This window comes from Ochotona princeps, chromosome 2, assembly GCF_030435755.1.
Source record: "Ochotona princeps isolate mOchPri1 chromosome 2, mOchPri1.hap1, whole genome shotgun sequence".
Lineage (NCBI taxonomy): Eukaryota > Metazoa > Chordata > Mammalia > Lagomorpha > Ochotonidae > Ochotona > Ochotona princeps.
Genome location: NC_080833.1, coordinates 83,081,518 through 83,099,898, shown reverse-complemented (window position 1 = coordinate 83,099,898; position 18,381 = coordinate 83,081,518). Strand labels below are relative to the sequence as shown.

At 38.7% G+C, this 18,381-nt stretch overlaps 1 protein-coding gene and 1 pseudogene across 1 annotated transcript in view; both read left to right on the top strand.

Moving 5' to 3' along the window:
* The window catches only part of DPYD (dihydropyrimidine dehydrogenase), an 873,733-nt gene that overhangs the window by 346,081 nt on the left and 509,271 nt on the right, over nt 1–18,381 (top strand). The window contains exons 9-10 of the mRNA XM_004582023.3: nt 14,063–14,170; nt 15,841–16,010. Of these exons, the coding sequence (XP_004582080.3) occupies nt 14,063–14,170; nt 15,841–16,010 (278 nt within the window). The remainder of the gene's footprint in view (nt 1–14,062; nt 14,171–15,840; nt 16,011–18,381) is intronic.
* Nucleotides 8,090–9,517, top strand: LOC101517305 (heterogeneous nuclear ribonucleoprotein H2-like; annotated as a pseudogene).

The window sequence follows — 18,381 nt, the reverse complement described above, 5'->3', positions numbered from 1 at the left end:
GCAAATTTGTTTTCTTTGTAAGCCTGGTAGATTTATTTCATAATATAACTGCTCTTTTTTGTATTTTATTATTAATGATTTCTTTACTTTGGAATATGGTATACTTACACAGTAGTAAATAGTGATTTCCTAACACCATCCAAGAACTCCAGTCATTAGGAAAAAAAAAATCTTTGCTTGAGGCATATTTCGTTTTAGTTTTTCTGCCTACCCTTGCTTCCAAATTTGGGGATTAAAATTTAAGGAAATTGTTTTATGCCAATGCCAAATGAGAAAAAGAAATGAGGAAGATAAAAGAGAAAATAAAGAAAGAAGAAAAGAGGAAAGGCTCCAGAGACAGAACACACCCACATCAAAGAAAGAGATAGAACTTTCTAACCTAAACAAGAAATTACACTATTTCTTTTCTAGATAAGGAATTTTGACTAAACCTTACATTTATATGAAAATTAAATTTTAATTATTAAAAATTGCTTTACTAGTAAGAATCAGATTATTACAAAAGTATAATGACTAAATATTTCATTTTCATTTGCACAAGATTTTTATTGTTTGTTTATGTCAAATAAAGGAAAGCTGAAGTAACTGATGATATTTATCCTGATAGAACAAATTTTTTTTCAGGTAAGAAAAATATACTCAAGAACATTTTGCTCATTTTTAAGGCTTCGCCATTATTTGATTAATGGAAACCAGAGACCCTTTCTGTTTTTTTCAAATGTATAAATAGGGTTAAATTTATAATACCAAAAATGCCTAATGAGCCACATTCTCACTTTGTTACATGACATTTTTCAATGTTTCTTGCATATCCCAAAAGAAAAAAAATCTTCTAGAGGCTTTTAATCATGAAGGTTCAGTTTTTTTCTTTCTTTTTTTTTTTTTTTATAATCCATTTTATTGTATTGTTGTTGACAATCTTTACATAGTTAACTATAGTTGAAGGAAAATCAAGAAAGAGAAGAAAAAAAAAAAAAAAGGTTCAGGGGGATAGGGAGGTGGGCAATGCTATTATGTCCATATTGTTTCCATCATGTATCTGAGGTAAAAGGGGATATTGAGGGAGAAGCCCCACCCGGTTTCCCGCTCACCCCAAGTCCCGGATGTGGGGCATGCTCTGAGATATGTGCTCAAGTGGAGTTAATAGTTCTCCAGTTATGAGTCACTGCCAGTTTCGCTCGATGAGGTGGTCCACTGATTGATATGGTCCATCATGAAGTCTCCATTTGTCCCATATTTCGCTGCCAACATGTAGCTGAGATGAATGATTGTCCTATTCTGTCTTCTGTCTTTTCTTGGTTTGAATTCTGAGTCCAGCGGTTCAAGTGGGGAGATCTCCAAAGATACTTTGAGGTATTCCCAGACCAGATTCTTGTATGTTCTAGCAAGCACAGGGCCCGGCACAGTCCATCACCCCGATCAGCTGGTGGTTGCAATTGCTGGTTTGGTTCTGTTTTCAGTCCCGAGTTGCACTGGAACCAATGGGTGTTGCAGTCCAGTCTGGTTCGGCCCTTACATCAACCAGTGGGAGCTGCAGCCTAGTCGGGGCGACCCACAATAACCCCCACCAAGCCCGCCCCCTACCCTGGTTTGCCAGTATGTGTAGCAGAAGACCAGTCTGTCCCCTATCCCATTTGGCTCTGGTACTTGTCAATGGGTATTAAAGCTTAGTTCTATCTAACCAACTCAACCATCCAGCCCTCACGGATGTTGTTGAGTGCCTCTCTAGCCATCCCAGCCCCCGTCCTAGTTTTCATGCCCTCCCACGGGAATAGTGACCCAAGAAGGGGGAACCCACTTTTTCCCTCCCAGGTCTCTCTGTCCCGGTTTATGCACTCTTTAGGTGGTCCTGTGATTTGACTCGACAGAATTAGTCCCCAGTGCCAGCTTCTGCCAGCTGATGCTGTGGCCCTGATCTTGTCCACATGCAGTGCACAGGTGTTGTAGCCTTGCTTAGTCGTGTCTGTCTCTATCCCAGCCAACACTCTCCAGTGGGAGTGGTTGTCCAGCGAGGGGACCAGCCCCTTAACCCCCCCGCCAGCTCTGCCCCTCCCTTCCTGGATCTCACGTGTGCTGGATGGGTGCTGCATTCATATCCAGTACAGGCAACCACGCCCTGGCGTTCCATAATGTGTACTGGTTTTGTCGCAACCAAACCCGGCCCATTCCACACTCTGTTCTGGTGATCGGATTTGCCAGAGGATGACATGAACTGATTCAGCCTGGTCTGCTCCTGACCCATGCCGAATGCATGCCAGTGGGAAACTTTCCATGGCCTATTCTGGGCTGTTTCCAATCATGCTTCTCGCGCTTACCTGCAGGGACTGTGTCCTGCCAGAGGAGTTGCCCAGGCTCCTCCATCAGAACCCCTCCCAATGCCAGATTTTGCGCTTGCCAGGGGGTTCTTGAGCCAACCCTACTCAGTTCACCTCCTGTCCTAGCAGGAACAGTGGCTTTTCCTGGCTGGCTTTCACCCCATTCTGACTCTTGTTGTTGGATGTTTCAGCCCAGCCATGGCTCGTCCATACCCACATACAGCTCACACATGGCTCAGAAGGGGATTGAGACCCAGCCTAGTCAGTCCCACATCTACCCTGTTTCTCCATAACACCAGATGGTGCTGGGATCTGAACCGGCCTGGTGCATCCAATCCCAGCCCACACTAGTGCCTCGGGTGACTGCAACTGTTTCCTAGATAGAACGCAGCCCCCATTCCAGCACATACACCCCTTGGTGGGAACCTCATCCCAGCTGTGGCATCCCAGATTGGGACCGTTCCTAGCCGTAAATCACGCACCTGCACATGGTTGCTCCGAGGACCATTAGGTGCCAGCCTGCTACACAAGCCGGAGCTTATCTTTTACTTGATAGGTGTTCAAAGCTCAGCATTATTAAGGGATTGGAAGTTCTTCAAAGGAAGAGTTACTGGCATTGGGAATCTTTAGGATTGACTCAGGTCCCAGAAACAGTGGGGTCACTCTAGAGCTATCTCAGCAGCGATTCAGATGTCCAATACCCCAGAGCTCCCCGGCCGGGCGGCCAGCAGGCACAGCCTGGCGCCAAATGGCGCAATGGCCGCCCTGGCCCAGCCCGCCATGAGCCATGGGCACATGGCGGACTGGGTTCGGGATCCAAGCTAGACGTCCTCTCCCGCAGCCCTCGGCTCGCCTCTGGCAGCCGGAGGTTAAATCCTGCAGGCCCAAGGTTGCGCCCCTCCCCAATCCCGTTCACCCACCACCCAATGAGGGTGTTGGGTGGGTCCCGGACATGCCCAGTCACATTCTTTTTATCTGACTGCAAAAAGAACGAGCATCAGAGCAAGTTCAAATATGAATTTATGTAAACTGATCATATGGATTTGAAGAATTTATGTGCATTTTTCTATACAAAATGTAAGAGCTAATGTGTATGCTTGGGTAACAGTAGCAGTTTTCAGGAATTATGATATTCAGTTATTTCATTTTTAGTGCTAGTTAGGTGTTAGTTTTATAAAATAAATACATAAAGAAGAGCTTATCATTTATGAGACTTGAGAACATGTGTTAGAATGCTCCATACTCCAGCTGATGCTTGACTTTATAATTTTTACATATTTCTGTCCAAAAAAAAAATGACTCATGGGAAATATGACGATTTGAAATGGGGATTCCATTTCTAACAATTGTTGTATCTTCATCTTGTTATGCTCTATCCAGTTGTGTGACAAACACAATTAACATGAGATCACATTGAGAGACAAGACCTGGTTAAATGAAGCAGATGTTTAATAGGAATTTGAAAAATCAATGAAATGAATACTGTTGTGATGCATGGAGATCTAATTTTGCATGATCTAATTTTGGATCAGAATCACTCTATTCTTTCTGAATTCACTCTAGTTATTAAGATCTACATGCAGTACAGTGAGGCATCCATTAGAAGAATGAGGGAGGAGAGATTGTGAAGCAGAACACAATAGAGCATCATAGATCTGTTCTCTCTCTAATCAGTGTGTTGATCCGAGGTTCATAATCCATATGGTGTAAAGTCTCTAGGAAGTGAGATACAACTCCCTAGTCTCACAAGTGATTATTAATTGACAAATGAAGAACTTTATAATCCATAGTGGAATTGTGGATTGTGTAGGTCCGTGAAAACAGTATTTTGTTTCCCTATTGTAATCTCTACTGCTCAAGCTTAGGGTAGGGATGATTTGTCATTTCTATTGCATATGTAAGCACATATGCACATAGATACCTATATTTATAGTTTTGTGAATACCTACATTTATGCATTCTATATTTAGACATGATTGGGTTCTTAGTATTAATTTCAATATCTTCTGTGATCAGAATGCTTCATATAATGTGTATAACAAGTATATTCTGTAGATTTCATATTTTACCCAGGTCAAGCAATAATGACTTCTATATACATGCTTTTTCAGATTTGTCAAGGTACTTTATGTGTACTTTTTAATATAATATTCAGAACATTATTGTGCAGCATGTAGGATTGGGTTCATTCTTAACTTAAAATTTGTGGAATGACCCTTGTACTACAGTGGGTTCAGCTGTGGTTTGGGGCTCTCCTTTTGTATATACAAGTGCCTGCAGTGGAATTCTCCTCCTCTCCAGCTTCTTGATGGTTAGCAGCCTGAGAGGACGCAGATGATGAGTCAGGCATTTGGATCGTGAAACACAAAGTAAAAACCAAGGTGCAGCCTGACCCAGCTCCAGCTGTTGTGGGCAGTGGGGTTTGAAAGAACTGTCTTTTATGCACATACTCTTTATCTCTATGCTTTTAAATTAAGTAAATAAATGGATCAATAAACTTTACTTTAAAAATGGAATTTGATAATTACACTATTAATCAATTTTATTCCAATACAACTGGAAAATAAAACCTGGAGGCCCATTTGCCAGAATCTGCACACTGCTCTGTGAGTAATAATGTTACACTTAGTACTCAGTTTGCACAAGGCATTCAACATGACAGATCTTGTTACTTTCCTAGTCTTGATTGTACCTATGCTTTTAATCCATTGTAGTTCATATGATGAATGTAGTTACAAGAATGTTGTTGTTTAGATGCAACCTTTCATTCTGGCTCAAGATGCTAAATCTGGTGGACATTGTTGCCATTATTCAACCCTTTCTACTATAATGCATAATAGCCTGAACTGTGTATATAGTAGATTAGATGAATGTTGATGGCTGCCCAGATGTATCACTCTATTAATTAAAAAGGCTTTTAGCAAGAGAATTAAAACAAAAAGAAACATTTCACATCTATTCAAGGAGCTTTACATACCATTGTATTTCATGTTGTTCTCCCAACAGTCCTATAACAAGACTGTTATCATGCACAAATAATGATTTTCATGACCAACATCATGCTAGATAGTACTAAAATTTTAATATGAAACATATGCATTTAGAGGTTTTGTTATTTTTTAAATAAGATTTATTTATTTTTACTGGAAAGGTAGATCAGATTTATGGAGAGGAGAGACAGAAAGATTTTCCATCCACTGGTTCACTTCCAAAATGATTGCAACTGCTGGAGCCTAGCTGATCCAAAGCTAAGGGCCAGGGCTTCTTCAGAATCTCCAAAGTGGGTCCAGGGTCCCTAAGCTTTGGACCATTCTCTGCTACTTTCTCAGGTCACAAGCAGGGAGCTAGATGGAAGTGGAGCAAGGGGGAAGCAAACAGGTACCCAGATGGGATCCCGGCGCTTGCATGGTGTGGATTTAATCATTGAGTCATTGTACCCAGCCCTAGAGTTACTTAATAGAGTTACGTAACAGATGATAGCATGCAACAAATTATGTAGCGTCTTCTTAAAGGAGGCTATGTGAAATTTGGTATAAAAGAAGGAAAGAGTTTACTGTATGCATGAGTTATTTATTCAAAAATCGTTACAGGGTGTGGTGCTTTCATATAAAGTATATCAAATATTAAAAAACAACCAGCAGAAATTCGAGTGGAATTCACTTAAGAAGCAAAACATTTCAGAAAAGTAATTTACATGAAAAATAAATCATTCAAAGCACAACTGTAGCCAAGAGATGCAGCCAGTCTTGCCTCTACCACTCAATTGGAGCCTGGCCACAGCCGCATCCTGTTATACACCTTCTAGTAAAACTTCATACATGTATTTTGAATAACTAATTCAAATGTCACTGGTTATGTAGCAAAGCATTATAAAAAAGCTTCATTAATAACCATCTGCTTTTGAAGTTACAGCATGGACCCTAGCTAGACTGTGCAGGTTAGGAATTGCCGTTATCATTTACTTGTCCTGTGACCTTCAGCAATATTATCTAATTTCCTCACACTTAAAATGTAGCTAATAACAACATGAGTTGTTTGATAGAGGTATTTTGAAAATTAAGCTGAACTAATATATACAAATAACCTGTATTCCGGACATTTAAAGTGGTGCCTATGGTCAATGAATGTAAAATTAAATTTTCTGTAGCTTAAGCAGCCTTTTCTTTCATAGTTAGAGAACTGGAACATTATCAATAATTCTTAAAGAGATATTCCTTTGTATAAATGTATTCTGAAACCACAAACTTAAGTAACTAATCTGAAAAGCTATATATATGTAGTAGAGAGCATCACTCAGCTGGTTGATCACATTTTTGTCAGTTCTTTATTTAATAAAGTTTCTTTTTCCCACTGCAAGGTGGATTAAAAAGTTATTTCAGTGTCATTTTGATATGATATTGATATAGACACATGCCTTATTTATTAATATGCCACATACTCTCAGGGAAACCTTTCTTTGATAGATGGATATTTGCAAGTTTCATTATCTTTCACATTTCACTTAAGGTTGTCTCATATTTCTTCTTTGTATAACCCTCTTTAAACTTGCTAAGGTTTAATGCTTTGGTTTTATTTTAAATTTATTCTTTTCTTTCCATAAGATGTGAAGTCGGAAAGAATTAATAAACTAGAGTGTAAAACAACTGTTGTATTAGCAGATAGTGTTTGTTGATCATTCAGTATATATCTGGCTTCAATTATTCAATTATGTAGAATATATATGTATGAAAATACATATATATTCATACATATATATTCATACATATGTATGAATATACATAACATACATAGTCACATGAAGGAACTTAAATTTTGTGGGAAAATGGAATAAAAAGATAAATTTGTTTGATACAACAAGCTTTGAACCCCATGCATGATTTTTTTCATAATCTGAATTTTCTGTGAACATCTTGAGTTCATTCAAGGTTTATAAGTGAAATATTACTTAAGTGTAATAATAAGTATAATACTAATTAATTGTTGAATCTCACATCTGTGAGGGAAGTATACTTATTACTTCTATTTTAGAAATGAAATAGTGGGGGCGTGTATTATATTGTGGCAGGTTGCCACCTGCAATGCTGGCATTGTTATTGAATGCTGGTTCAATCCTGGCCACTCTACTTCTGAGACAGTTGTCTTATAATGGCCTGGGAAATTCAGCAATACATGACCCAGGCACGTGAGTCACCACTCGCTTGGGAAACCAAGAAGAAGCCCTGACTCCTGCCTTTGACTTAGTTCAGACCAGCCACTGTGGCCATCTGGAGAATGAACTTGCAGATGGAAGTTCTCCTTTTCTCTGCATCCCTTCCTTTCTCACTACAACTCTGAATTTTTGAACAAATAAATCTTTAAAAAATAATTTAAGAAAATGAAATAGTGAAAATTACAAAAAGTAAGGAACTCAGTTTCAGAGTTCTCTGGATTAAAGACTGGACAGACAAATGGATATGTTGGTAGGCGGTGAGCAGGTAGTGGGGAAAGGGAGTTGAGAGGGAGGTGAGAGAGAGAGAGAGACTGACTTTAAGGAATTTGGAAATAACATTGTGTGAGAAAATAAGTCCAATATATGTGGCAAGCCAGGAGGTTGAAAACTCAAAGGAAGAAGTTGATGTTGCACTTTTTAAAAAAAATTTATTTATTACAGTTCCTTAGGCTCCAGGATTTCCCCTCTCCTCCTTCCCAATTTCCCTTCCCCCCTCTGATTTCTCCTATATTATTGAAATGGTATAGTCCTGCTTTTGTGAGCAGAAGTGGTTCTGGTCGTCATCTATTCTCGTCGCTATAGCTGTGTGAGGGAAGAAGAAGGAAAAGTACCTGGTATCGTTAGAGCCACATTTAAATTACATTGAGCCAGGCTTGCCACCAAGAGCCCAACAGTCACCATGATGCTGAGCATGGATGGCAGGGAGGGGTTCATGGTGAATGTCAGGGGCCTACCATGGTCCTGCTCAGCTGATGAAGTTATGCGCTTCTTCTCTGATTGCAAAATCCAGAATGGCACATCAGGTATTCATTTCATCTACATTAGAGAAGGCAGACCAAGTGGAGAACCATTTGTTGAACTCAAACACAAAGACGAAGTGAAATTGGCTTCGAAGGACAGAGAAACCGTGGGACACAGATATGTTGAAGTGTTCAAGTCCAACAGTGTTGAAATAGATTGGGTGTTGAAGCATACAGGTCCGAATAGTCCTGATAGTGCCAACGACGGCTTCGTCCGGCTTAGAGGACTCCCATTTGGCTGTAGCAAGGAAGAGATCGTTCAGTTCTTTTCAGGGTTGGAAATTGTGCCAAATGGGATGACTTTGCCAGTGAACTTCCAGGGGCAGAGCACAGGGGAGGCATTTGTGCAGTTTGCCTCACAGGAGATAGCTGAACAAGCCTTCAAGAAACGCAAGGGAAGAAGAGGACACAGGTACATTGAAATCTTCAAGAGTAGCTGAGCTGAAGTCCGAAACCACTATGATCCCCTTCGGAAGCTCATGGTCATGCGGCAGCCAGGTCCCTATGACAGGCCAGGTGCAGGCAGGGGATATAATAGCCTTGGCAGAGGAGCTGGGTTTGAAAGGATGAGGCGGGGTGCCTATGGTGGAGGCTATGGAGATTATGATGACTATGGTGGTTATAATGTGTATGGTTTTGGGTCTGATAGATTTGGGAGAGACCTCAGTTACTGTTTCTCAGGAATGTCTGATCATAGATATGCAGATGGTTGTCCAGTTTCCAGAGCACCACAGGGAGCTGTGTGCACATGAGGGGGTTGCCTTACAGATCCACTGAGAATGATATTTATAAGTTTTTTTCTTGCCTCTTGATCCCATGAGAGTCCATATTGAAATTGAACTGGATGGCAGGGTTACTGGTGAGGCAGATGTTGAATTTGCTACTCATGAAGATGCAGTGGCAGCATGGCAAAAGATAAAGCTAATATGCAACACAGCAGGAACAAGTGGGAGAGCCTATGATCATAGCTATATAGAACTCTTCCTGAATTCTACAGCGTGGGCAAGTGATGGTGTTTGTGGTAGCCAAATGATGGGAGGAATGGGCTTATCCAACCAGTCCAGTACGGGGATCCCGCTAGCCAGCAGCTGAGTGGCGATTATGGAGGCGGTTATGGCGGTCAGAGCAGCATGAGTGGATATGATCAAGTTCTGCAGGAAAACTCCAGTGATTATCAGTCAAACCTTGCTTAGGTAGAGAGAAAGCATTTAACAGCTGCTACTACAGAAATAAAAGCTGTGCATTTATGGGAGTGGAATAGTGTGGTAGGGATGTTTAGTGTGTCTAGTATGATTGGCTCAAATGGGAAATATACTTGATTCTGACGACTTTTGATCAGTTTCCTTTTTTTCTTTTTATCTTTCTTCTTTTTAAAGAAAACAAAGATTAAATTTAACAGTTTTGCATTACAGGCTTCTGATTCCTGCTTACTGTAAAGTGAAAGTCAAAATTGTTTCAACACTTTATGTTCAGTCATTTTAAACAATGAAACCTTCAGCTAGGACCTAATAACAAAGTTCGATATTGACCATAACGGTTCAAACAATTTTCAGCTTTCCTTGAGTTAGTTATGCTGTAGGAGTGTACCTAAAGCAGGAAGCATATTTAGGTTGCAGCAGTTTCGCGTATGTTAAATGTTGCTCTTATACCACCATGCATTGAAAATTTCAGATGCATGTTGAGAAACATGCTTTTCTGTAAAACTCAAATATAGGAGCTGTGTCTATGATTCAAAGTGAAAAGATTGGCATGTTTGTTAATTCTAGCTTTTTGGTTTAATATGCTGTAAGGCACGTGAGTGTACACTTTTTTTTTTTAAAGATCTGGGACGATTTTGAGATGTAAAACCAATACCTCAGAAGTTTGGTCGTGTTGTTCGTATGAGATTCTGAGGCTTTGATTTAAATCTTTCCTTGCACTGTGATTTTCGTTTAGATATATTATACTAAGTGAAACTTGTTAAATAAATTTTCCTTTTAAAACTGGGGAAAAAATGGTATAGTCCTTCAAAAACAGTTGTAAATTCATCATTCTGCCATTACATTGTAGGTAGATACAGTGATAGAAAGTCTAGCATCCAATTATCAGGATGTATTTTTCTGTTTCACGGTTTTTAAACAGAATTTTCCAGTTCCTCAAGGAAACTTCAGTTTAATTCTTTTGACTGTTAGGTAAGCCACACTCATGGCACTGGAGTAATCAGCACATTAAGTCAACAAATGGTAGACATTAATCCTTCAGAGCAACATCTAGATTAGTGTTTCCTTAAAGAAGTGTATACTGTAACTTGGCCAAGTTTATAGATGAAGCTAACTGTTACAGAACATTGAATTAGATACAGGAGCTGGTAAAATATCGGATGAAGGCTTCATATTATAATCTCTGTATGACTAAGACCCTATTTTTGCTCACCCTAGAAAAATGCATAACTTGCAAAGAACTTGGGGCTCCGTGTGTGTTTTTGATTCACACTGTGGCTAAGCAAGCTGCAATGATAACCTTGCAATAATGATCCCATCTTCTTCTAGGCTCGTTCTTCTTGTGAAGCCAGTCTTCGTGAGGTCAGAACATTTAATTGATGCGCTCTAGGACACTTACAGAGAGAACCTCACCCAACACATTTTAAACCCATTGGAGTGATAACTATGCAGTATATTAAAAGTACAGGAAACTCACCCTTTTGGGGTCTGGATCCAAGTGTAAAAATGAAATTTAAATTGTATACCCAGCATTTTTCTCATGAAATAATCCTTGCAGGAGAGGAAAGGATATCTGTATATACCCAAAACTGTTTTTAATAAGCAGAATGCCTTGCACCTCTTTAGGTGTTATTTTAGCGTTAGGAATGGAAAATAGTAATCAATGTATAGTGTTCGCTCGGCTTTAACTGTTGCAGGTAGAGTAGGCATTCACATGAAGATTTGGTGAAAGGAAGGATTTTAGACCTTGTTGCCAGTGTCTGTGGAACTCTTATCCATTACTTATATTGTTTGTGCCTAATTTTTTATCTGCCTTCCGGGTTTTTGCTGATGATGTCATCTTAAACTAGCAGAGCATTTCAGTTGTTTTTGTTTGATTTTTTAATGTGCAGATGAAGTGGTATAGAACATTTGTTATCTCCACAGTATATTGGGGTGCAAAGGGAGACTTAGGATTTTAATTAAGTCTTGATACATATTTTCTCTTTCTCAGTGCCATTTTTCCATGTGTATTTGATTATTCAAGCATAGCCTATAGACATTTTTAAAATAGCTTGCAGGAGAAAATTTTTATTGTTGAAGTCTTTAGTAAATATATGACTCTTTATATCAAGTTGTGTAATAAAATCATCAATCATTCTACAGTTATACACTTGTGATAACCTCTATGTTACTCCATACCCAGGGAATATATCTCTCTGTTAGAAAATGTAGTTTCATCCTCACTTCATCTATGTAGCCATCAAGGTAAAGGAAAGTGAAGTGAACTGGCCAAATTTATTATAAAATTTATGCATTCATTTATACAAAATTTGAACCATACACAGAATTTCATATTCTGGAGATTTAGTCAGCAACATAGGTTTTTTTAAAATGACTCAATTTATTTGAAATTTAGTGTTACAGAGAACAGGAGAAACAGAGGGAGAGAGAGAGATCTTATATCTGTTGTTTGGCTCCCCAGATGGACACAGTGGCCCGGCAGGCCAGCCTAAAGCCAGGAGCTACGTGTTTTATCCAGGCCTACATGTGGGTTGCACGGACCCAAGCAGGAAAACTCCCTTCTGCTGTTTTCCCTGGTTGATTGTCAGTCAGCAGGGTCGAAAATGGAGGAGCTGGTATTCAAACTGATGGGTTTAGGTGATTCCAGCGTATCAAGTAACAGTGTAACCTGCAGTGCCTCAGCACTGGTCCCCTCACCACTGTGTTTTTACTGTGCTTGATACCATGCAGTCACCTTTATGGCTTAAATTTACTCTGTTGTCTTTGGTTTTTTAATTTTACACAGTTAATGTTCTGGTATTTTCGTTTTCATCCTTCCTTTTAAAAATTTTTATATTCCATGATTTCCATGACAGTTTTTTAGGTACAGGGATTCCTTCCTCCTCATCTCCTTGCTACCTGCTCTTTTTTGCATCCTTTTTATTGGTTGCATTGTGTACATAAAATTTACATTTGACTAAATATTTCCTTAGGATAGAGTAAAAATTATTTTGAGTATTGAGCACCAATGTGCATTTGTACTAAAACAAAGTGACAAGTTCCATTTTAACTTTGTAGTTTATTATTCTTTAATCACATTTAGTATCTCATTGTTTCATACACATTGATTTAATTCCTAAAGGGGCTAATATTTTAGTATTTCTAAGCTATTTTTTCCCTGAGGTTTATTAATTTCTGTTGGAAAGTTAGTATTTCTTATCGATAGTGAAAGATTTCTTTATAAACTAAAGACATTTGCTGGTATGTTTTCCTGGTAATCGGTTGCCTCTAACATTTTGAAAATTACTTTTTAAGTTTATTTGAAAGGCTGAGAGAGACAGAGTAATCTACCATCTCCTCATTCATTCTCCAAATGCCGGCAACAATGAGAACTGAGCGTGGCCAAAGCCATGAGCCCAGTCTGTCTCTCATATGAGCACAGCGACCCAAGCACCTGATTCAGGAATGGAGAGGAAAATTGAACCAAGCACTGCATTACAGGAGATGGGTGTTCCCCCAAATACTTTAACTAGTTAGCCGGATATCTACCTTTCATTTTGCTGTTAGTTAATTTAGTATACTTTGAATTGTATATGTGGTTAAATGTTTGTGTTGTTTCCTCCTTTGAGGTATTTTTTTCCGTTTGTGGTATTGTCTTCCATTCTTTTTTCCCCAAGAATGAGAGTCCTTATTCAGAAGATGGTAGATAAATAAATATTCCAACTTCCTTACTTTAATAGTGGTTTCATAGATATAAATAATATATAATAATTATATAGTACACATATTATAATTACACATAGTAATTTATATAATTATATAAATAAATAATATTGTTATTTGTTTATGTTAATTTAGTACAGCTGAAACTTATTTTTCTTTATATCATGTAGGAAAAGACTGTAAATGTATCTCGCTAATCGCCACTGTATATGTCTCTCTGTGTATAGGCGTAGTATTCTTTTGCATATTTGCATGAGCAACTTTATGGGTGATTGATGTTATGTGTTGAGTTACAAGTTTAAGATTTTTTTTTTGAGACCTGTTCAGTTATTGTTAGTTACATTTTTAATGCTAATTTGCATATACAACTTTTTTTCCTCTAAGAACCATATTGTTTCTTTTTTTGTGCAAGATTTATTTATTTTTATTGGAAAGAAAGATATACAGAGAGGAGGAGAGACAGAGAAGAAGATCTTCCGTCCAATGGTTCACTCCCCAAGCTACCGCAACTGCTGGTGCTGAGCCATTCTGAAGCTAGGAGCCTGGAAATTTTTCTGGGTCTCCCACGCAGGTGCAGGGTCCCAAAGCTTTGGGTTGTCCTCGACTGCATTCCCAGGATACAGGCAGGGAGCTGGATGGGAAGCAGGGCCGCCGGGATTAGAACCAGCACCCATATTGGATCCCGGCATGTGCAAGACAAGGACTTGAACTGCCAAGCTACTGCGTCGGACCCTAGAACCATATTATTTCAGTGATTATAACTTTCAACTTCATTTCAGTAGCAAAGCAGAAACATCTCATTTGTACTAACAGCATTTCTATAAACTTTATTAGGTTTGCCAGAACCCAACAAGGACCACATCTTCGAAGGCCTGACACAGGACCAGGGATTTTATACTTCCAAAGACTTCTTACCACTTGTAGCCAAAGCCAGTAAAGCAGGTACAACATGCTGTCTTCTGCTCTTCAGGTTGTCGTGTTGTTTTCTGCATTATAAATTTATATTACCTTCCAGTTCAGTGAGTAATTGCACATATCTAATACCAGTCCCTGAATAATGTCAATTTAAGGAGGAAAAAATAAAAGGAAAACCTGATGTAACAATTTTGCAGGGTGTCTCCTTGTGTATTCACTTGCTAAAGTATGATCAACAACATTTTTGCTTGATTACAGATAGGTTAAAGCTGCGTCATGAAGAATTGGTTCAAAATAAGGAGTCCTTACTAAACACTGGAACATGTTCTTGAAAGAAACAACACAGCTTCAGTTTGGGGATCTATTTTAAAATAGAACAGATCACCACATGTCTTAGATGATTTATATCAATTCAGGCAGAAAAATTCAAGGTCTCTTCTTCTTCAACAGTAATTTTATGAAGTTAAAGTAAAACACTATGATCGACACCCCATCTCTCCATACTCTCTCAGGAGGCTGACGTGAAACTTACTGCGCCATGCTTCAGTTTGAGTAACAGCATTGTGTTAGTCATAAAGAAAGTGTAATAAATTCTGCCAATCCAGAAACTCTGGATTCTTTAAACATGTATTTTTGAAGAAATCTCAGCTGCAACTATTCCCATATCTAATTACATGTGGAAATGATAAGAACATATGCTTTTCTTCCAAAATTTAAAGAAGAAACTTCCAACATCAAATCATCCTGTAGATGTTTAAAACAAAAGGCAAACGGCAACTCCTCTCCTGGCAGCAAGGTGCTTGGGTGTCTGCACCCCTCTCCGTGAGGCTCCTGGAGCTCCTAGCCTGTATTTGGGGACTGCAGTGTGCACATTGTGTAATCCTAAATACCAAGTCTTTGAAGCCAAACGATTACACTTATTGAGATTATAGGTCTGTTCTATCCATGCTACTGTTTCAAAAATTATAGTAATTTATCTTAGCAACAGTCTTATTTAATCTGATAATATATTGGTAGTTAACACATAGAGAACACCTGCATTTTACTTTTTCATATGAACATCAAATTAGAAAGTCATGTTTCTTTCCTTTTGGGGCTAATTTTATAAACCAAGTGAGAAATCAATAATTAGGAGCCAATTTTATTTAAGTTATTTCAAGAATTCTCTCAGACCTCTTGATTTATCTAAATGGCACTTATTCAGCTTGTCAATTTCTAAAAGTTTCCTAACTGTAACATGCAGCAGACCTACATGTTAGAAATTGGATAACATATATAAAGCACTTTAAATGACATGCTGCAAATTATTAATGCAGATCTTAGGTATCACATTTTGCTTCCCACAGGAAGAAATTTAATGATGCCAAGTTAATAATACATACCACAACTTTGACAGTTTTAATTGGTTCATTCTAGTTCGTTATGACCTAAATTCTTCAGAATTTGTTGTAGCAATTCCTCTAGAAGTAAAAAAAAAAAAAAGCTAAAGGTACTGACTATGAAATTACATAGATGAGCATATTTTTAAAATGGGAATAAAACTGTCTCTCAATGAAGCAGAATAATTTGATAGTGACACTCCATCCTCGGAAACTGCATGATGCAATTTTACACTGCTTTGAGTACAAGTATCTTTTGAGCTGTCATGCAGAAATGGTTTCTCTACTTGAAAATGGGGTTTTCCTTTCATCATTCAGGAATGTGCGCCTGTCACTCTCCATTGCCATCGATACGGGGAGCCGTGATTGTCCTCGGCGCTGGAGATACTGCCTTTGACTGTGCCACGTCGGCTTTGCGCTGTGGAGCCCGCCGCGTGTTCGTCGTCTTCAGAAAAGGCTTTGTTAATATAAGAGCTGTCCCTGAGGAGGTAAAATGGAACCATCAGAAAATATGGAGCTGCAATCTGACATATTTTAGGAGATGAAGCTGCTAGTGTTCAGTCCACTAATTTAAATCAGTAGAATGTAGTTGTAATTGTCAAATGCATATGCACAAATTTTGGCCAGTGCATAATTCTTTGTTTCTAATTCAGACATGTCTGCTGAAAGAAAATTCTTGAGAGTGATTTGGAAAAAAACCAAGAAGTTCATCTCTGACAGTTGAAAAAGATTCTTGTTAGTGTTTTACCTTTGATATTATCCTAAGTAGTGATGGTGGAATGTGCTACATCTTCCACCTCCTGAACAAAGATATTCTTCACAAAATTTGTGATTAGAAAATTGGGGTGGGTAGCTTGTGAGGTAAACTGCTGATTGGGGTGGCCTCCATCTCAGCTCAGAGGGACCTTTTGAGTCCTAGCTGTTCCACTTTCCAATCAGCTCGCATGTGCCTGGGACACAGCAGGCAATGACACAAGTTCGTGAGTTCCTGCTAAGAGATGTGGCTGGAGCTCCCGCTTTATAGCTTCATTCAGGCATCTCTTAGCTGTTGGAGCCGTTTAGAGAGTGACCCATGGCTGACTGATCTCTTTGTCTGTCTCTCCCTCTCTCACTCAGTCTTCATGTTTCAAATAACTAGGTATCTTTCTTTTTATAAAGGAATATGGTTATTAAAGACTGTTGGAATTATCTACAAGAAAAGTTTCCAAACAACATTTGAAGACAAACACACACACAAATGTGCACTGTACACATAGTTTGGTCATACTTTCAGTCAGTTAATTCCCGTGTGAGGATAAACAAAAAGAATAAACTTTTGTATATTTTTGATAGTGCTCCAGTATTAGCACTCTGTAATTAATAATAATGAGCTTACTAAAAATGTTAGAATTACATTAATTGTATTCCTACAGGTAAATGGTGACCTGTTTTGGGTGAGACGGTATAAACTGGTTTCATGTACTAGAAATCGCTTGGATTTGAATGCTGTTAGAGAATGGTAAATGCTTAGTAAAGGATATTAGTTCTGAAGACAAGAACTAAGCATATTTGTAGAATGACAAATGACTCATCATACTCAAATTAGTATTGTGAATTTGATTTACCTTAGATCACCTGAACTTGTTTGGCATTTCTGTGTTACTCTGGAATTACAATTGTAGGTAATTTGTCACGTCTAGATTAACCACATTACAAATAATCTGACTAAATTATTGGAGTCAGCACTAATGTGACTGGGCTTCATTTTTTGCATTTATTTTCTGGACTTCCTTCTATACAATCTGCTTTTCTAGACTTTTTTCCAAATTCCCAAAATGGTTCTGTAATCATACAAGTTTCTTCTATGTGTAATCTTAGGTATCAGTACAATCACATAATTTTACCAAAAACAAAAACAAAATGAAAGAAAAGTTGGGGGAGGGAGAGAGGGAAACAGAGAGAGAGAGAGAGAGAAAGAGAGAGAAGAGAGAGAGAGAGAGAGAGAAGAGGGAGAGAGATAAAGAAAGAAAATTGGAATTAAGTGATTTGTTGAAGTTAAAGGAGATGAGAATTAATTTTATTCTTGATAATATCCATGTCCATGTCACAGGCTATGGAAATAGTACTACTTGGAATATGTGTTTTGTGTAGATCATTTTCGATCTTTTTCTACTAATTTCAATGTCAGAGACATTTTTATTACAGAAGACTTCTATTTTTTTCAAGCATATCCATTTATTTTTTTGACAATATTTACATAATTAGGGTAAAAAGGTTCAAGTGCTACAGGAAAATGGGTAAGACAATTAGTTCCTTATTGTTTCCTTCATATATCTGAGGTAGAAGGGGATTTTTAGGGAGAAGTCCCACCCAGTCTCCCACCCACCACAGGTCCCTGATGTGGGGCATGCTCCGAGGATCTTGCTCAAATGGTTTTGATAGTTCAACAGTTATGAATTGCTGCCAGTCTTGCCACTCCAAGCATGATGAGGTCATTGAAGAATCCACTGATTGACATAGTCCATCATAGAGTCTCCATTTGCCCAGTTTTTCACCGCCAACGTATAGCTGAGGTGGTTGATTGACTTGTTCTGTCCTCTGTCTCTTCATGGTTAGGGTTCTAAGTCTGGAAGCTCGATTTGGGGGATCCCCAAAGAAACTTTGTCTGAGGTGTTCCCAGACCAGATTCTTGTATGCACCAGCAAGCACAGGGCCTGGCACAGTCCATCGCCTCCATCAGGTGGTGGTTGCAATTGCTGGGTTGGTTCTGTTTCCAGCCCTGTCTTCCACTGGGATCAATGGGTGTTTGCAGACCACTCTGGTTCTGCCCAGCACATACTCGGCCCTCACACAAACCAGTGGGAGCTGCAGCCTAGTCAG